General features: G+C 37.7%; 1 protein-coding gene across 3 annotated transcripts in view; it reads right to left on the minus strand.

The window, feature by feature from the left end:
• Positions 1-9,990: 9,990 nt before the first annotated feature.
• Positions 9,991-22,189, minus strand: part of slc1a9 (solute carrier family 1 member 9) — a 51,304-nt gene continuing 39,105 nt past the window's right edge. For 2 of the 3 annotated variants that reach the window (XM_030141884.1, XM_030141885.1), the window contains exons 8-11: positions 21,342-21,536; positions 14,931-15,065; positions 11,865-12,303; positions 9,991-10,480 (exon numbers count right to left, since the gene is read on the minus strand). In XM_030141884.1, coding sequence (XP_029997744.1) covers positions 10,253-10,480; positions 11,865-12,303; positions 14,931-15,065; positions 21,342-21,536 — 997 coding nt within the window. In that variant the 3' untranslated portion in view covers positions 9,991-10,252. The remainder of the gene's footprint in view (positions 10,481-11,864; positions 12,304-14,930; positions 15,066-21,341; positions 21,537-22,189) is intronic. The other variant, XM_030141886.1, reaches the window with a different exon arrangement.

Genomic DNA, 22,189 nt, shown 5'->3' on the forward strand with positions numbered 1-22,189 from the left:
AGGTGTTAAACATGTGGTCCAGGGGCCAAATCTGGCCCACCAAAGGGTCCAGTCCGGCCCCTGGGATGAATTTGTGAAATGCAAAAATACACTAAGATATTAACAATTATTTTAGTTCAGGTTCTACATTCAGACCAATTCAATCTCATAATAACCTATAAATACTCACAACTCCAAATTTTTCTCTTTGTAAATGTAAATGTTTTCATGTATTTACACTAAAACAAAGTATAATCTTGCAAAAAAAAAAAAAAAATCTGAATATCCTCAACAAATATGAACAACCTGAAATGTCTTAAGAGAAGTCAGTACAATTTTAATAATATTCCACCTGTTATTAAATGTTTTGTGTGTTTGTAGATCCACTGTACATGTGGAAATGATACTAAATGCATGAACTGAAGCAGAATATTGTTAAAATTACACTTATTATTTCAGTTTGTTCATGTTATTCACATTGTTTGAAAGGATAGTTTGTAGATGTAAACCTTTTAATAATGTTATTGTACTGTTTTCAGTCTAAAACATAGAGAAAAGTTTGGAGTTGACATTATTTATATATTTTTATGTTTTTATTTCACTGGTCCGGCCCATTTTAGATCAAATTTAGCTGAATGTGGAACTGAACTAAAATGAGTTTGACACCATTGATCTACATGATCAGTGAATTAAATTTAGGAAAATACATGATTTTCATTGAAAAAACACAAAATACAGAAGATAATATTACAATAAATGGTGATAAATCACTTAAAAAATGTTAAATATAGACAAAAAATATTTTGGAACTGCCACAAAAGTCACACTGGGTCCTTATGGGTTAAAGATTCCACTGTAAGTGATATAAACTGTGAGAAAAGAGTTCATTTTCTAAACCTGAAGGAGAGTGTTTGCTACTGGAAAAAATTTGGGCAGTGTGTTACCTTAAAAAAGGCATGCTTGGAGATAGGATGTGCTTTATTTTTGTACTGAATGTGTGGATGTAGTGTGTCCTGCAGAACAGATGTATGTGTATATATACACTTTATGTCTTACTATAATCCTAACAATAATGATAATAAAGCTCATGTTTTATCACCTCATGTCAGTGCCTTGAATTCCTTCCACATGTCGTGTCCTGTGCAGTGGCTCAGAAGATGACCTTTTTAGAAGTATCTCCCAGTATGCATTACAGAGGGGTAAGGGGGGGCAGCAGATGCATTATGGATCTCAGGTTCTTTTGGTTCTCGACATGAACAGTGTGTGGATCACACTGGGTTACAAAAAAATGTTTTTTGCAAGTTGTCCAGGTTTTTTCAACTGAATTCGGAACATTTTGCACCGCTAGATCCAAAAATGACATCTGTTTTTCTCAGTCAGGTCAGGTTTTTTTGCTAATTTGATTTGGAAAAATTTGATTTTCTCACAAAATTGATGACATTTTTGTGACTTTATCAGTTGATTTTTTTATATAGTTCTCACCCAAAACAGGTTTAAAGAGAAAAAAATCATTTTCTAACAGGATTCCTGTTAGGTACAATGGTGTATTCACCGCAGATGTAGCAGAATACGTCAGGCTTATTTTTGCAAGATCTTCTAGTCGAAGCCACTTCATTCACCTGTAATATTAAAAAAAACATTAATCATAAATTGGCATAAGTAAAATCTTCAGAACTCGTTTATTGCAAGAAATATGAAAGGATTTTGTATCATATGATGTGAAAATGCCCATAAATGTAAGCAAAAATGTTAAAAAGCCAATATGTAGCATAGTTCAGAAAGTTGACCTGATTGAGCAAAATGAATGTGATTTTTGGATTCAGCACCAAAATGATCCTAAATCAGCTCAAAAAACTGAAACAATAAATTTGTTGTTGACCAGTGTAATCTTTGACTGGCTGCACTCTGTGATCCTGCCTCTAGATGTCAGACTGTGTTTAAAACATCACTGACATCTGTCTCAGTCCTGCTGCCAGTGGGTTTGATTTACAGTAATATGACTTAAAAGGCTTCAGAATATCTAAACATAATGTCTTCCTTCTTGAAACAATCATTTTCATTCGTACCATATGATCCAGATGAGTTAGGTTTTGTTATTTTCATTCCTTATCATCCAACAAAAGACATGATTTCATTTCTTGGGCAAAGAGAAGGGAGACCTGTGAATATCTGAAAGGATAATACATTCTAATACACACTGTGACTTAGATAATATAGTCTAACTACATCATTTCATTTCATTTATTACCCCCGCCAGGAGGTATTGTGATCACTTTGTGTTACGCCCCGGCCTAGGGGTTTACCAGGGCGAATATAATATTGCTCACTTTTGTCCCCTCCCAGCTCCCAAGCACACACGTCAGTCAAAAGAATAAAAATTCACAAGATGTATTTTTCTCAGCAACTAAAGGAGGGTTAGGGGAGGGTGCGGCTAAAACAACAAACAAAATATCTTCTTCTGAGTTCAAAACTAAATCACCTAATCCAAAAGAAATTCAAGAAATAAAATACAGAAAACTTACCTAACTTCCTAACCCAAAAACAGGAGAAAAGGTCCAAATAAAAGAGCCCACCTTCCCTACCAGAAAAAGGGTCACATTTACAAAAAACTCTATTTACAACTATATACAAATACAAACGTCACACTCGAACACACGACTGACGATCACACACAGGAACACACACAGGAACTGGAGGACCAGGGCCATTTTTAAAGGGGCCGGGCAATCATGCTCCACCAATCAGCTTCCTGTAACACAAACAGACACAAAAAGGCCACAGCACACCTACAGGACGGGGGGAGAACACACACACACTGAACAGAAAACACACACTATATTTCCAACAGTATTCCCTCTCCTGCTTTGACTCTCATATGAATTTCAGGTCCATCCCATTCCTAGTCTATGGGTTCAGTCTGACGTGGCTCCACCCTTTGCAGCTCTAACAGCTTCAACTCTTCTGGGAAGGCTGTCCACAAGGTTTAGGAGTGTGTTCATGGGAATTTTGGACCGTTCTTCTAGAAGCACATTTGTGAGGTCCCACACTGATGTTGGACAGAAGGCCTGGCTCTCAGTCTGCGCTCTAATTCATCCAAAGGTGTTCTATGGGGTTGAGGTCAGGACTGTGTGCAGGCCAGTCCAGTTCATCCACACCAGACTCTGTCCTCCATGTCCAAATGGACCTTGCTTTGTGCACTGGTGCACAGTCATGTTGGAAGAGGAAGGGGCCGGCTCCAAACTGTTCCCACAAAGTTGGGAGCATGGAATTGTCCAACATGTCTTGTTCTGCTGAAGCATTCCCAGTTCCTTTCACTGGAACTAAGGGGCCCAGCCCAGCTCCTGAAAAACAACCCCACACCATAACCCCCCCTCCACCAAACTTTACACTTGGCACAATGCGCTCCCACAAGTATCATTCTCCTGGCGACCGCCAAACCCAGACCCGTCCATCAGATTGCCAGATGGAGAAGTGCGATTGGTCAGTCCAGAGAAGGCTCCTCCCCTGCTCTACAGTCCAGTGGCGGCGTGCTTTACACCACTGCATCCACCGCTGTGCATTGCACTTGCTGATGTATGGCTTGGATGCAGCTGCTCGGCCACGGAAACCCATTCCATGAAGCTCTGTGCGCACTGTTCTGGAGCTAATCTGAAGGACACATGAAGTTTGGAGGTCTGTACCATTGACTCTGCAGAAAGTTGTCCACCTCTTCGCACTCTGCGCCTCAGCATCCGCTGACCCCGCTCCGTCAGTTTCCGTGGCCTACCACTGCGTGGCTGAGTCGCTGTCGTTCCCAAACACTTCCACTTTCTTATAATCCAGCTGACAGCTGACTGTGGAATATTTAGGAGCCAGGAAAGTTCACCACTGGATTTGTGTCACAGGTGGCATCCTATCACAGTTCCACGCTGGAATTCACTGAGCTCCTGAGAGCGACCCGTCCTGTCACAAATGTTTGTAAAAGCAGTCTGCATGCCTAGGGCTGGATTTAATACACCTGTGGACATGGAAGGGACTGGAACAGCTGAGTCTGGTTATTGGGATAGAGGAGACAAGACTTTTGGCAATATAGTATACATATATATATATATATATATATATATATATATATATATATACACATATATATATATATATATATATATATATATATATATATATATATATATATATATATATATATATACACACACACACACACATACATATATAAGCCATACAAAAATAAGCCTGACGTATTCTGCTCCATCTGCGGTGAATACACCATTGTACCTAACAGGAATCCTGTTAGAAAATGAGGTTTTTTCTCTTAAAACCTATTTTGGGTGAGAACTATATAAAAAATCAACTGATAAAGTCACAAAAATGTAATCAATTTTGTGAGAAGATCAAATTTTTCCAAATCAAATTAACAAAAAAACCTGACCTGACTGAGAAAAACAGATGTCATTTTTGGATTCAGCGGTGCAAAATGGTCCTGATTCAGTTGAAAAAACCGAGACAACTTACAAAAAACCTTTTTTTGTAACCCAGTGTTGTCATCATCATGTTATCATGTGTCAAACCTTTATTGCTTTAGAAGACACGGCGTGTTGAAACTGAGCTGAAGTAAAGAAAACAGAGAAGGTTTGGGAGCAGATGATGGTCCTCAAACCCCCCCCACTCATTACACACTAACTCTGGCTTCTGTGATTAAATTCCTGACCCCCGTCGCCTCAGATGGTGTGATATCCCCATGTCATGTGTTGGCGGGACGGCTCTCATGCTACTGACCAGATTAGTGCTTCAATCCACAGGCGGCGGCAGCAGCGACGTGGACTCAGTGACCACAGAAGTGAACTTTTCATTTTCAGCTGAACCTAAACACATCACATTATTTTTTTATTTCATTCCCGCTTCACTTGAATGTCACTTTTCCCCTTCGTCCCTTAACGCTTTCCTCTACGATGCGCCCAAAGCTAACATCAGCCTCGCTTGCAATTACCCACAATGCCCTTATGCTGTCTGGGAAGAATGAAAGGGATTGACGTCTTTCTGGCCATCTGCCGCCATCCCATCCCATCCCTCTCCCATCCCTCACTCGCTCCTGCCTTGCCCATCTCTAACTCTTCTTTGAGAGGATTAAATGTGACGGTATCAATGTGTGTCTTTGTCTCATCAATGTGGAAGTGCACATTTTGTTTGTGTGTCTGTTCCAACTTTTCCATCCAGTAATATCTTCGTCTGCAGGATTTTCTCTGTGCATCTTCAGGCACTGATGACTGACGTGTCTTCTTTTTCAGCGGCAAATCCTTCCACAGATGAGACAAGTTACTTAAGCAGTAAAGAAGACACAAAAGAATAACTGTTTTTTAAATAAATATCTAATTTTTATTAAATACAATATACACAAGACCTGGACCTGTAAATTTGAATTAAGTCAGTGGTTTCCAACCTTTTTTGGCTCGTGACTCCATTTTAATATCACTAATTTCTGACGACCCCAGACATTCAAAACAGAGACTTTTTTTTGTTTGTTTTTTTTGCTAAAATTAATTTGTTTTTGATCATGTAATAGTTTGTTACACTATGTTGCAAATAAATGTTAATTTTAGAGGACATTTAGTCTATATAATGTATATTATTGTGGACAGAGGCAGTAAATCCAGGTGTAGATTACTGCATAACCTGGATTTTTCTTGGTCAGGATATGTAAATTATCTGGAAATTTGAATTTGAGAATTTTTTTTTTTTTTGCTTGATTCAAGACTTTTTTGTTCAATTCAACATTCAAGATTTTTTTGCTTAATTCAAGTTGTTGTTTTTTTGTTTTTTTTGTTTTTTGCATAATTCACGATTTTTTTTTTGCTTAATTCAAGCAAAAAAAAGAAAAAAAACCTACCAGTGGAACAAGTGAAAACTATCTTGGTAAGATTTCTTGAAACAAGATTTCCCAGATCTATTGTCTATGTTGCAAATAAATGTTAATTTTAGAGGACATTTAGTCTATATAATGTATATTATTGTAGACAGAGGCAGTAAATCCAGGTGTAGATTACTGCACAAAGGGAGAATTTGATTTTTCTTGGTCAGGATATGTAAATTATCTTGAAATTTGCATTTGAGAATTTTTTTTTTTTTTTTTGCTTGATTCAAGACTTTTTTGTTCAATTCAACATTTTTTTTTGCTTAATTCAAGATTTTTTGCTTAATTCAAAATTTTTTTTTTTTTTTTGCATAATTCATGATTTTTTTATTTTTTTTTTGCTTAATTCAAGCAAAAAAAAAAAAAAAAAAAAAAAAAAATCTACCAGTGGAACAAGTGAAAATTATCTTGGTAAGATTTCTTGAAATCAGATTTTCCAGATCTATTGTCTAAAAATCAGTTCTTATATCTCACTGAAAAGTTACTCTTTAGGTGATTCTGTCTTATTTTAAGTGTGATGAGATATTTGGACTAAAAATGAGAAAAATACACTTGGTAAGATTTAGATTTTTTCCAGTGTACAGTCAGTCCAGCTTGGATTTAAAAGGCTGACAATTAATACTGAACAAACAAGAACTGAAACTATGAATTATGAAAGAGCTGCAGCATCTGAAACTGACCACAGTGAACATCTGACACAGAAACAGAACCACAGTTCAGTTTCAGCTTCAGAGTTTGTCATGTTTTTTATGGATTGGGATTGTCTCTGTCAACTCACCACATATTTTCTATCAGTGATTTTTTTTTATTTTTTTTTAAATTTATTTAGTTATTTTTATTAATTACTAGAAATTTCAGGCGACCCCATCTGAATTCCAGGCGACTCCACACGGGGTCCCGACCCCAAGGTTGAAAAACACTGACTTAAGATTTCAAAGGGGGGGGATGCAGTTGATGAACTAGAATTACAAATAGAAGGCAGTTCAGTGGGAGAGAGGATCTTGAAGATGCTGCTTACATAAATTAAGAACTGAAATATAACTATTAAATTTTAACAAACAACTAACTTTCTGAGACACCTGTAACTCATCATTTCTGACACCAAACCACAACGAGAAAATACAAACCAAGGTAAACTGCGTTAATGACAATATTAACAATGCGACTGTCAAGGAACAAATAGGTAATGTGCAAGTAGAGCATTAAGGAAGAATGTAAGAGATGAAAAAGAAGGGAACGTCTTATAAAAAAAATAAAATACATTCAGTTCATTCATTCATACAGTTGGTTTTCATGAGGTTCTGTCATGTTTTAATTTTTTACATTTGAAAAATAAAAGAAAAACTAGGGAATGAAAGAAAAGACTAACAACTTAAAGTTGTCCGTTAAAAGACTCATATTTTTTCCATCACCAAAGACAAATCTGAGGAAGTTCACTCATACAGGAGCAATTTACATTCAGATATACAGTGATAAATCAGGACAATGATCAACTAAGGAGATGGGTTATTGTGTAAACTAGGAAAACTCTCAATCTGAGCTCCTTCACAAAGCAGAACACAATTTGTGACCTGGGTTTAAAGGTTCAGTGAGTAAGATACTAAGGGAATTTAATTACATAAATAAATGAAAGTTTAGAATTTTATTCAAATAAGAATTGTTGTTAAACGTAGAGGGAATGAGTCACCTCAAACTCAGTGACCAGTTTGCAACACCATGTTTCTAAAGTACACAACATATTTGTGCACTCATTATTAAAGTAGGTACAGAACATATTTCTTCTACTTCTTCTCTCATGGTGGCAGAATGGTGCATTATTACTGCCACCTACTATGTACCAGAATTAAAATCACTAAACTAAAAAGCTCTAAAATAGATAAACCTAACACTGGCTCTAATAGGAATCTTTTGCGTATTTTACATCAGGGCTCTCAAACTCATTTTCTTTCACGTTCCACATTCAGCCTAATTTGATTTCAAGTGGGCTGGACCAGTAATAATAATAGCATAATAACCTATGAATTATGACAACGCCAAATTTGTGTCTTTGTTGTAGTGCAAAAAAACCCCATTAAATTATGAAAACACTTACTTTTATAAACTATCCAAAAAAAAGGTGAATAACCTGAAAAAATGAAATTTAAATCAAAATACTTTTAAAAAAAATACGTACAATTTTTAACAATATTATCCCTGAACTTCTCATTTGTCCATGTGCGTTATGGATCAGATCTACAAAGACACTAAACACTGAGGAACAGGAAGAAAAGAGTTCAAACTGGACTGAATTTTCTTTAGACATTTCAGGTTGTTCATATTTGTTCAGGTTATTCACATTTTATTGTTACAGTATAGTTTGTAAATGTAAATATTTCCATAATTTAATGTTATTTTTTGCACTAAAACAAAGAAAAAAAATTGAAATTTGTATTATTTATAGGCATAATGGAATATTATTTTTGTCACATCAAACCCAGTAGTAAATCTGCAGTCATTCTTTTTTGTCGGTTCTTCTGCTGTTATTATTGGACTGTAGATCAGATTGGCCTGAACTAAAATGAGTTCCACAGCACTTTGCAAATTCATCCCAAGGACCGGATTGGAACCTTTGGCAGGACGCATTTGGCCCCCGGGACGCATGTTTGACACCCCTGATCTACATTTTTAGAGGCTGCGGTAATAGAGGGTTGGCTGCAGGCTACAACTTCAATCAATCAATAAAATTTTATTTATATAGTGTCAAATCATAACAAAAATTACCTTGTGGCACTTTACATTTTGTTAGCCTCATAGCTTAATTTCCTAACTCATTCACAAATGGACAGAAGTATTGGGAAACATTGAATTCAGGTGTTTCTTTTCTAACGTGGGCTACAAAACAGTGATAATAATAATAAATGTCATAATATAGATTTATACAGTGATAAATATCAAATTGATTATGAATATTGAAGTTTATATCTCAAATCAGCATGAACAGGACATCTTACAGCTGTAGACATGATGAGTCCCAATACTTTTGTCCATATAGTTCATAAACATCAATATTTTCTTGAAGTTTAGCCTGTTAAACCCTGACCATATTTTCAGGGGAAAAACGCCTAAACAGACAAACCCAAAGTAAATGAAGAATTCCTTCACAGTAATAAGGTTCATATGGATGTTCTTGGTGTCTGTGGACATTTACAGACCTCACAGAATCTATTCCCATTGTCTAAAATATTGTATCTATTACTATACCTGAGTAAACTGGAACAAACTAAAAGAGAAATTAGAATTTTTTATCCTCGCCTGTTTTTTTTCCGGCTGGATTGATGGATCGATTGGATGATATGCATAAATTAATTGTTCGTGTTGGAGATTTTTAATAGTGTATATTTCACCCCGCAAAGATTAAAAATCATGTTTGAACATTAAAGTTTGCACTAAAATATACTTTTGATGTACTTTTATTAACATTAGGGTCTAAACTTTGAGCAAAAGTTGAAAAAAAACATCCATTGTCCTGATTTATTATATTTTTACAGTAGATGAATATTAATATAATTTTTTAGGCCCGAGATTTTTCTTCCTAAGCAAGATGCGACGAAAGTAGATGGTTAAATGTAGTAGAAAATTATTTAGTCAGCATGAAAAATATTTGAGAAATTTAGAGGTAGAACATTTAAAATCATAGTCATGGATAAAAAAAAAAAAAAAAATCAGTGTTGAGATAAATTCAGTAAAAACCATCCCTGAGACATTTTGGAATCAAAGATAACAATTTAAATCAAACTAACCAATGTAATGATATTTATCCCAATATAAAACTGTATTATATCAGTACTGTTTGGTATCCCAGACCCCTGTTAAAAAAGAAACCCTTGAATTCAACATGTCCCAATACTTTTGTCCATATGTGTATGAGTTAGGCAATTATATTACGAGGCTAACGATTTAGAGCTGTTTTAGACCAGACTGTTTATAAACCAATTCACAGACACCAACAGAATCCTCCAGGAACCAACACTTGGTGACAGTGGTGAGGAAGAACTGCCTTTTACCGGCACAAACCTCCACACTTTGTGCTACAACATCTCACATGCTGAACCTTTAAGGGCTTGGACTGGAATGTTACAGGCGTTGCCATTGCGACATTTTAATAACTATGAATATTACGCTCATAGAACGCTTCACATATCCAACAGCGCTGTCGATCGAGAGCAGCAAATTCAATATACGTAAAATAAGCAGCAATGCAACCAGCCAGAAATCCACTGTGGACCTCCACTGGAGTCTTGCTAAGCAGTGGAGTGGTACACTAGAGTGGGGGAAGCGCTCATAAAACAGAAACAAAACGACTGGGGAAACTTTTGTGTCAGATTTCAATCACGGCAGGTCACCGGGTCCGATGGCATGCCGCCGATCGTAAGCGGTGTCGTCACTCTCCTCTCCATCGCTTACTTCGCCTAAAACCCTCTCTCTGTCCTCCTCCTCCTCTGTTTCACTCTCTCGCCTCAGACGCTCTCGTTCCCTGTCCCTCTCTCTGTAGGAACGAGGCAGTGTGGGAATCTGAGGAGGAAACGACACAAATATTACATCAGGATGACAAGTATCCTGATATAATAAATAAAAACATTTGCATTTGGACAAAAGGATCAGGTTTTTGTGAGAATGCATGTTTTTATATAGAACGAGTCACGAGTACCTGTCTTACATGTTCAATGTACAGGGGTTGGACAAAATAATGGAAACACCTTAAAAAATCAACAAAATATAATTTCATATGGTGTAGGTCCGCCTTTTGCGGCAATTACAGCCTCAATTCTCCGAGGTATTGATTCAAACAACGTGTGAATTGTTTCCCAAGGAATTTTCAGCCATTCTTCAGTTAGAATACCCTCCAACTCTTTTAGAGACGATGGCGGTGGAAATCGACGTCTTACTTGAATCTCTAAAACTGACCATAAATGCTCAATAATGTTGAGGTCTGGGGACTGTGCCGGCCATACGAGATGCTCAACTTCATTAGAATGTTCCTCATGCCATTCTTTAACAATTCTAGCTGTATGGATTGGGGCATTATCATCTTGAGGTGAAGGTGTTTCCATTATTTTGTCCAACCCCTGTATGACTTGTTGTAACATCAAAGCAATCACCTAGACTGCAAAACAAACCTACCTACAGGTACAAATAAAGGAACCTGGAACCTTCAACCTTATAGAAGAAGTCATGATAATTTTATAATAGTGAGCAAATATTACTGATGGATTATGGGTAAACTAAACAGAGGAGTCTGACATGTCACTGTTTCTAAAAGAACATTTTTCTGGACTTTAACCCTTCCATGCATAGTGGTCACTCCAGTGGACAGTTCTTCTCCAGCTGTTCTATTGTATATTTATGGATTTTGTTGTTTTAGTTCCATATCAGTTAACACAGTGGACGCCTATGCATCATCCCAAACACTGTAATTCATACCATTACTGTAAATTTGCTGTTCTAGATAAACCTGATCTGCACGAACATGTTTGATTGTAAAAAAGAAAAAAAAAAAAAAAAGCAAATTGTTATTAAACTGTAATTAACAGTTTTTTTTTTTTTTTTTTTGCATATAATTTCCATGCAGGTATTGTTGAAATGTGAGAAAACATCAAATTAGCAGCATTAAAAATGTTTTTATCTCATACTTTTCACACAGTATATCAGTAGATACATGTTTCTTTGCTTCTAAAATTAAATGCATGATTTTGTAACTCCATGTAAAATTGGTTCATAAAAAAAAAAAAATTCAATGACATTGGGTTTTTTTCATGCCTAAAGAGGAATAAAAATAGTTAGGAAAAAAAATCTTGATTAAGGTTCTCATAATTCATGCATGAAAGGGTTAAAAAAAAAAAAAAGAAGGAGCCAAAAATTGAGAGTGCACCCACTTCTCCAGGGAACACTACACCATGGTTTAATATTGTCATTATTAAAACAACAGGCCTTTGGGACCCACCTGGTTATCGTGGCTGGGCAGGGCGCAGTAGCCCGGCTCCGTCCTGCGTAGGAGATGTGGTGAATGAGTACGGAAAGGTCGAGGAGAATGGGAACAGACGGAGCGAGGGGAGGGAGAACGGATGGAGCGTGGGGACGGAGATCGGACGGAACGAGACGGGGAGTAAGTGATGGAGTGGGGCTGGGACGGAACGTGGCTGTGGTGGTTTAGTTTGGGAGGCCGAGGGGAACGGGGGGGCAGCTCGGGTGGTTTCAGGGGGTCCATCAGGTCCATTTCTGTGAGGATCGGTGGAGGAGGAATGAAATCCAGCTCCTCTTCTGGTGGGTGCAGTTCCATTTCCGCCGCATCGAGTTCAGCGAGCTCCGCCTTTGACAAGTGATCCACGATGCCGGCACCGAATGAGTCGCCCACCACATTGATGGACGTGCGCATTCTGTCACTGAGTGGACAAACGGTATCAGTGTCAGCTACTGAAATAACAGAGCTGCATGACAGGAGTACTTCTAACAAACCATTCTCGCAAGTGTTGTCCTGAAAAGGCTGAAGGAGAAACTTTGAAGCTCATGGTACGACCGGAGAAACTGACATTTTAGACGAACATTTTAGCAGGATACTGAAGGACAAGATGGTAGAGAATGCTGTTGGACTTAATGTCAGAACATACTGCAGTGTCTTACATATCATTAGCTTCATAGCATAATTACAAGGGATGGGAATCGTTAAGAATTTAACGATTCCGATTCCATTATCGATATTGCTTATTAATCCGATTCCTTATCGATTGTCATTGGGTGAGGGAATAAAAGAGTACAAACAGGTGTGTTTACATAAACTGTCTTTTATATTTCCACCTGCACAGAAAATAGAACATATACAGTATGAACAAATAAGAACAGATGACGCTGGGCCCGTTTCGGGGGGGGGGGTTTGGCTACAGTGAAAGTGAAACTACAGACTCTTTACTATTTCCTCTATTGCCACATTTCTACTGCGTGGAACCGGTTCGACTCGGCTCGGCTCGTCTCCCGTTGTTGTGCATCTCATTTCCTTTCCCTTCTTCCCTTCGGAAACTTCTATTTGAGGAGTTACGACGTTTTTTTGCCCGCACCGGAACTGGAACCGGCCTGGCGTTCACTCTGCTGCTACAGTCACAAGCGCCGCTAAGTAGAGAATCAAATACGTGACATTCCTGTAAATGATTCACATGCTGTGGACAAATGTTTGAGCAGATTGGAGGGATTCCAGCCTTTAGAAGACATGGAAGCTCTGACAGTGTTCAACTGGACCTGGTGTGGTCTGTTTAGACCTGGTGTGGTCTGTTTGGACCTGGTGTGGTCTGTTTAGACCTGGTGTGGTCTGTTTAGACCTGGTGTGGTCTGTTTGGACCTGGTGTGGTCTGTTTAGACCTGGTGTGGTCTGTTTAGACCTGGTGTGGTCTGTTTGGACCTGGTGTGGTCTGTTTGGACCTGGTGTGGTCTGTTTAGACCTGGTGTGGTCTGTTTGGACCTGGTGTGGTCTGTTTAGACCTGGTGTGGTCTGTTTGGACCTGGTGTGGTCTGTTTGGACCTGGTGTGGTCTGTTTGGACCTGGTGTGGTCTGTTTGGACCTGGTGTGGTCTGTTTAGACCGTTTCTGCCTCAACGCCATGTTGGCCACGTTCTGACCAAAACAATGCAGCATATGTGTGACATCATCGCGCATGCACAACGAAGGCGGAATCGATAAGCAGAATCGTTAAGCAGAATCGTTAAGCAGGCAGGCAAATGATTCCAAGGAGTCGAGCTACTGGGAACTGGTTCTCAAAAAGAACCGGTTCTTGATTCCCATCCCTAATAATTACCTTAGTCATAATTTTGGCTGAATTGTGATATCTATATAAAATGAATCAGCAGTGTCAGGAGAGTAAAGTTACGCATATATTTGGCCAAAATATTACTTGCAATTACGCTATGAGGCTAATGATATACTTTACACTAAAAAATGGACTGATTTGACACATTTTTGGAATCTTTTTTCAGCTACATGAACCCTGACACCTCAAATATGTTGTCACAGAGATTTTCCTGAATGTTTTTGGAACATACTATTGTAATTAGGGATGTAACGATTACCGGTATAACGATAAATCCGCAGGAAAATTACAGTTTAAATTCTAATTATCATGAAAACCATGTTTGATTGCTGCACTTTTAGGGGAGAAAACACCTATGTAAAGATCTGTTTTTATGTCAAATATTTGAGTATAGTTTTAATTTATTACAATTTTAATTTTCTATACCTAATATTTGGAACCAATATTCACTTTTAAAGTCTTTGAAAAGGTTCGTTAAGCATCTGTGTGTTATTTATGCAATAAATTATATACATTTTTCAAATCGGGTTTTATATATTTTTTTGTGTTTTTTGTCCTTTTATGTTTTTATAGTAGGTTAAAGTGAAAAAATAACAGACAGATGATATAGATGAAGTTGTGCTGAAAAACAGATCCCAAACATGGGTATAGTAAACATTTGTTTCTATAGTATATAAAGGCAAAATCTAAAGGACTGAAAAACAGACAGAATAGACTCAGACCACTAAGAGAAAGTGCATTGTGCCTATTATTTTATTTGTTTTATTTTTTTGTTGCTTTTTTTTTTTTTTCAAAATACAACTTGGTTAAATTATTTCAGTGTGTGTATGAGTCCTTTTTGAAAAATACCGTGATAATAATGGTAACCGTGACAATTTTGGTCACAATAACTGTGATATGGAATTTTCATATCGTTACATCCCTAATTGTAATATCTGGTGTTATTTGTATGTATCTGAGGTGGGGCCTGTTTTTTTTTTTTTTTTTTTTTTTTCAGGTAGTCTATTCTGTAAAGCTACTTAAGTCTTAGAAACGAGTTCCCACTATAAACTGTGACAGTAACTATGCTTTAACATTTAGTTCTCTGCTTGTTCTTTTTGTACGTATTCTTTTTGCACTGTCTTGTTTGTTTTTCTGTCATATATTTCATTATCGATTAAATGTGTCGTTAAGAGAAGAAAAAGCTGCTGAGCACTCCTCAGACACCTGACTCACAGCAGCCAGTCGACAGCGATGAGCAGACTGATGTCCTGGGTGGGTAGGCCGACAGCTGTCAGGATCAGCAGCATGGTCACCAGTCCAGCACTGGGAATACTGGCAGCGCCCACACTGGCCAAGGTGGCGGTCATACTGGGAAGAAGAAGAAGCCGTGCAAACAATGATTCTCAACGCTTCTCATTTAAGACATGATGAGATAAGATATACTTTATTTTCCACGGGGTGGGGGGGTGGGGGATGTTCGTTGTAGGCAATAGTGCACGGGGGCTGCAACGCCAAACTGAGAACACAGTACAAACAAGTGCAGACACATAATAATAACTTACACATGGCATACTGAAACACAGGACAGGATACAGCAGCAGTAGATAAATAAATAAAACTATCACACAATCCTAAATCCATCCCAAAATATGGAACAACATCACAAGAATTAAAGCCAGTGATTAAAAATATTAACAACTAGAAAAGCACTTGGAGAGCGCAGACCTCTGCCAAGGCAGGTCAGACCCCCCCCCCACCCATCACCACCAAAATTTAATTATTTGTTCCTTGTGCCAGTATCAACGTTTCCTGAAATTTTCATCCAAATCTGTCCATAACTTTTTGAGTTATCTTGCACACGGACAGACAGACAGACAGACAGACAGACAGACCAATGCCGGCAAAAACATAACCTCCTTGGTGGAGGTAATAAAGGATGAGACCACCACATCAATAAATATAAAATGTGGTAAATAAATAAATAAATAGTAACCAGCCATTTTCGCAGTTACAAAGTAAGTGGTCGAGATTTATTAAGAAGCTTCAGTTTGTCAAATAACTGCCTCTAAAACAGGGGAAAACATAAAACACTAGAAGCACTCAGAGAGCGCAGACCTCTGCCAAGGCAGATCAGTGCCCCCCCACCCACCCCCCATCACCACCAAAATGTAATCATTTGTTTCTTGTGCCAGTATCAATATTTCCTGAAATTTTCATCCAAATCTGTCCATAACTTTTTGAGTTATCTTGCACACGGACGGACGGACGGACGGACGGACGGACGGACGGACGGACGGACGGACAGACAGACAGACAGACAGACAGACAGACAGACAGACAGACAGACAGACAAACAGACAGACAGACAGACAGACAGACAGACAGACAGACAGACCGACCGACAGACCGACCGACAGACAGACAGACAGACAGACGCTGACAAAAACAGAACCTCCTTGGTGGAGGTCAAAATTAAAATATGAAGATTGGCTTAAAAGTTCATTTGATAAGAACAAATACACGTATGTAGAAAAACTGAGAACAGTGATCTCATGTACGTATCATAGTGTTTCTAGTGAATGCTAATTTGCAATATTTGTCCCTAGAGAACTTTTTAAAGAGTCAAATGACTTAAATATGACGTAATGCATTGAAACTGATTACAACAGGACACCAACAATACTCATTTACAGTACAGTAAAATAAGACGTTTCTGTTGCTCAATAAACCACAACTTAGTGACTCTCTTGAAAGTTTGAAGCAGATTTCACTTGTGAATTCCAGAGTTTGGCTCCTTTCTCAGAGTGATGTCAGAGTAAAATATGTTTTACAGAATTGAACTTTGCAGATTCCACATGAAGCTGCTCTGGTGGATCTGCTGGAGCTTCACAGTTTATTTATGTTGACTATGGAGGATGAATGCCAGATGCAAGTAACCTAGCGTGTGTTTAATTCAGTCCAGTGGATAACGGATTTTACCCTTTGTTTGGAGGGACAGTTGTTTTCCAGGCGAGGAGAAGACTTTAAATAGCTGATTGATATCTGCTGCTGCTTGCTAAAATAAAAGAAAAAGGCATTTGGCATGTGAAGGACCTGCAGAAGAAAGGTTTGGCTTCGAAGGAAATTTATGTTGATATGGTTTCCACATTAGGGCGAGCTGCTCCTGCTTTAAAAACATTTATCTAAGAAGAAATATCAAAGTGATGATGAAAATTTATACTGTGTATGGAAGACATTTCAGCAAAGCAGCACTGGTAGACGAAATGTGTGGACCACAAATGAGCCATTTATGGATTTACATAAGTACATCACTGTCAACATATGAAACTCAGAGACAAAATACAGGCGGATTAAGTAATCATGACTAAAAAAGAACGGAATGCAAATAAAAGGGTCTTCCAAATACACTCTAAGAAATAAAATGTTGGAATTTGTTGGATTTAATTAAAAATGTTATGCAACTTGTTCCATGAAATATGGTTATTTAAATATAAAAGAATGCTGTAGTTAATCACAAAAATAACTTGCTAATAAATCCAAAGTAATTGTGTCAGTAAATCTAAAATAAGGTGTTGCTTTAATGCTACAACTGAAGAATTATATTTTCTAATCAACAGTATTGGTTTGGATTTACACACATTTAGTTGTAAAAATAGTGATGGGAAGTCCGATTCTTTTAACTAGCTCGATTCTTTTGGTTCGTTCTTCTTTTGCGAATCGATTCCGAAACGATGCAGAATGTTTTTTTAAATTAATGAATCGATTTGGAATCGATTCGCAAAAGAAGAACGAACCGAAAGAATCGAGTTAGTTAAAAGAATCAGACTTCCCATCGCTAAATTTACAACTAAATGTGTGTAAATCCAAACCAATACTGTTGATTAGAAAATGTAATTCTTCAGTTGTAGCATTTTTAGATTTACTGACACAATTACTTTGGCTTTATTAGGAGGTTTTTTTTGCAATTAACTGCAACAATTTTTTACATTTAAATAACCATATTTTGTGGAACAAGATGCATAACATTTTTAATTAAATCCAACAAATTCCAGTGTTTTATTTCTTAGAGTGTATTAAAATAGGTGTCTTATGCTTATGCTTTGCCCCAATTTGTGAATAAGAAATTAAAATTAAAAAGTTTATTTTAAATTTGATTTTTTGATTTTTTATTTTTTTCAAAGGGACAATGCATATTAATAAACACAATATGTGTCAGTACACAAGATTATAGCCAAGGCTAATAATCTCAGGGATGTTTTGAGAATCTCTTAAATTTGCAACATAGAGCACTTATTATTAAACTTTTGTGACTAAAACAAATTCCAAATCTATGAAACTGAGACAAAACACAGGTAGATTGAGTAATCGTGACTAAAAAGAATGGATTTAAATAAAAGGCTCTTACAAATATTAAAATAAGTGTCTTATGCTTTGCCCCAATTTGTGAACAAGAAATTAAAATTAATAAGTTTATTTGAAATTTAATTTTTTTTTTTTTTTTTCAAAGGGACAATGCATAATAATAATAAACATAATATGTACCAATACACAAGATTATAGCCAAGGCTAATAATCTCAGGGATATTTTAAGAATCTCTTAAATTTGCAACATAAAGCACTTATTATTCAATTCTGGTAGCTAAAACAAGTACCAAATCTATGAAACTCTGAGACAAAACACAGGTGGACTGAGTAATTGTGACTAAAAAGAACAGATGTAAATAAAAGGGTCTTACAAATTTTAAAATAAGTGTCTTATGCTTATGTTTTGCCCCAATTTGTGAATAAGAAATTAAAATTAATATGTTTATTTGAAGTTTGAATGTTTTTTTTCAAAGGGACAATGCATATTAATATGTGCCAAGATTATAGCCCAGGCTAATAATCTCAGGGATGTTTCAAGAATCTCTTAAATTTTCAACATAGAGCACTTATTATTAAATTCTGGTAGCTAAAACAAATGCCGAATGACCATCATAAGTGGTAGCTGTTGCCGTCATTCATCACTAGTGTGTCTGAGCCATGAAATGTATATGATAGGCTTTGGTGGAGAAACACCAACTGCAACCTTCTGCATGCAGTACTTGTTCAGCTGCACCGTTTCCAAAGCATGAAAGCACACATTTATAGAAGCTGCTATTCTGTGTAAAGGCAGTGCATGAAGAATTACAGTTGAAGAAACATGTGGCAAAAACCTGGTATTACTGTATGAGAAAGGAAGAGTCATTTCAGAAAACAACTCTGACTTCTTGAATGTTTTTTGACCTACATCATTGATGCATGGAGGAATGCTGCATGTCATGACACGTCTGCAATTAAAACAATGATCAGTTCATTGTGGTCCCACATGTGACCGCAGGCCGGTCTGGACACTGGTTAGCTCCATCTGAGCTCTGACGTTCCATTTACATCTCAATCGTTTCTGACAAAGTGCAGCGCTAATTATCACATCGCTGTAACGCAGACATAATGAGGGACATTCATCAGATTTATACGCTACACATGGTTCTCATTTCTGCAAAAATGTCCCCGCAGATCATACAATAGTCATACAGCACTTTTAACATTAGATTTTGGAATTTGGTGGTAAACAGCTGCTGATGAAAGACATACAATAAACAACTTCAAAGTGAGGAGCATCATTTGTAACCCGCGGCCGCAAGAAGCAGAGTCTGATCCAACAAAACTGGTTCCAATCAGACTTAAATGTTTTGCTGAAACCACAGACATGGGAAGCAAATCTCATTACTTTCTTTGCTCATTTCAAACAGGCTGCATGTTACCATTCATCTGTGGGTATTATAGTACACTACCTAATGCTCATTGAAATCACATGAAAATTCAGAGCAAATGAGCGATAAAAGAATAATCTATAATTTGCAGCAAACTGTTCGAATCCATTTGCAGTTCAAAGGCACGACTTGAAGCGTGGACGCCACAGACTTAGAGATCCAGATGTAAAACAAAGCTGTGGTCTCCATGTTACCATTCTGTTCACTGAAACGCTGCAACACTGAATGTAGGAGCTCCAACGAGAGAAATTCTGTAACAGTCCTGTAGGAAGACATTTCAGAGGGGATGGGGCGGGTTGAACTGGATGATTGACAGACAAGCTGCTGATCCTGCCTGCTCTTTCAGTTTGCTGTTGCATCTGTAGTAAACAAATCGAACAGGATATTTTCTCTAATGGAAAGACAAATAACTGCGCTTAAGGCCTTAGTTCAGGGCTGTCAAACTCATTTCAGATCAGTTCCACATTCAGCTAAATTTGATCTGCAGTGGGCCGAACCTGTAAAAGAATAAAAAAATAATATAGAAATAATGTCAACTCCAAACTTTTCTCTATGTTTTAGAGTGAAAAAAAGTAAAAATTACATTATGTAAAGGTTTACATCTACAAACTATCCTTTCAAACGTGAATAACATGAAGAAACTGAAAAAATCAGTGTACATGTACATTATATAGAACTTACAGATCACAGTGGATCTACAAACACACAAAACATTTAGTAACAGGTGGAATATTGTTAAAATTGTACTTACTTCTTTTAAGACATTTCAGGTTGTCCACATTTTTTTTGGCGAAATAATACTTTGTTTTAGTGTAAATACATGAAAATATTTACATTTACAAAGAAAAAAATTTGGAGTTATAAGTATTTATAGGTTATTGGGTAGTATTTTACTGATCTGACCCACTTGAGATTGAATTGGTTTGAAGGTGGAACCTGAACCTGAACCTGACTGTTCACATCTTAGTGGAATTTTTGCATTCCACAAATTCATCCCAAGGGCCGGATTGGACCCTTTGGCGGGCCAGATTTGGCCCCTGGGCCACATGTTAGACACCATGTTTGTGCCTCAGTTGATAAGGAAGATCACATTAGGGTTTTTAGTTGTAGGTCTGTCCAGTTGTTTCCAGAGGCATGTTGGTTTGTGCAGCTGGTAACACCTCGGGAAATCGGAAATTAACTGAGAGGTTCCAGACCAAGTCTATTTTAATAATTGGTGCGGTGGTGCCAGGCTTCATCTATGCACCAAACAGGCACTTTTTGAGGTAAGGCTTCGGTACAAACTTAAGCACAACCCATTAGTTGTACTTGTCCCAAGTGGACCAGGCTCTCTGGCACAAACTTTAGCTTGAAGCCACATGACACGATAGCCAACTCATTGTTGTTGATGCCCTATTATTAGCTAATACTCACCCTGGCCACAAAAGTCTCCACATGGATTCAACTAAGTGAATACTTCAGATCCTTCCACTGGATAATTACTGCAGTGATTAATATGTTTCAGCTGCAACAAGTTCTTTAATCCTAACTGATGCAGTGAGTGTCTTCTCATTTCAGTTTGCGAGAAAGCATAAATATTAGATGAAGCCACCATTCATCAGAGTCCATCAGGTTGTGAAAGAACAGTTCAGAGAACATGAGACATCATTTTCACATGTGGTATTCATTGTGACATTGCACAAACCTTGTGTGGCATAAATAACCTTAGACATCAGTAAAATTAAACCATAAACCCCAACTCAGCTTCAACCAACACCTCCTGACAGAAACTCAAACTGTATAATTCCAGTAAAAAGGATTGTCGGTAAGCTGTATGATTTTATAACCTTTATGTGATGTTTCTAAGTCTTACCTGACAGTTACAATCTGTCCACCATCCAGTGTGATGTCATTCATCTGGGCGATAAAGATGGCTGCCACGGCTTCATACAGTGCAGTACCATCCATGTTGATGGTGGCTCCTATAGGCAGCACAAAACGAGTCACACGCTTATCAATCTTCAGATTTTCCTCCAGGCAGCGGAAGGTGACGGGCAACGTCCCTGCACTGAACCACGTCAGAGAGGGAAAGGTGTGGACGTACAAAGAACAGGCAGAGACAGCAGCGTTTGATGGGAGAACATAAAACAGGTAGACAGGTGGTGAAAGGCAAAAGTGCAGAGGTGAGGAAGGAGGTAAAGGGGGGAGAGAGAGAAAAAAAACAGAAATCTGAGTGGGGTGTCTACTCCTAACAGCTGGTGCCGGCCACTGTTGCAATCCAACATGTGAATTAAAGGAATTTGATTCCTGGCCCTGCTAAGCTTGGGTCATAATATAATTAGAGTAAATGTTGATAGGATTACCCATATTCACTAAAGCCGCAGTAATGTGCCAAAATGACAGTTGGTTTCAGCGGCAGTGCAGAATCCTGGCAGGCCGAGCCAAGCCGGGCCAGGCAGGATACAACGGGGCCAGTTTGGCTGGTGACAACTAATCCCATGGCTTAGACATTTACAACACAGGATCTGTCTGACATGGACTTTGTCTATGATAGCCTGTGCTCACACATTTGGCTCTGCTGTCCTGATTTATCAGTTCTGTTGCATAAAAACTGAATTTTGCCGTTAGCCTTTTCAGATTTAACCCAAATAGCTGAAAGCGAGTCGCAGGCTACGCCGATCAATCATAGTCACCACAGCAGCTGCTCAAGGAAAAGATGTT

Source organism: Sphaeramia orbicularis, chromosome 8, assembly GCF_902148855.1.
Source record: "Sphaeramia orbicularis chromosome 8, fSphaOr1.1, whole genome shotgun sequence".
NCBI lineage: Eukaryota > Metazoa > Chordata > Actinopteri > Kurtiformes > Apogonidae > Sphaeramia > Sphaeramia orbicularis.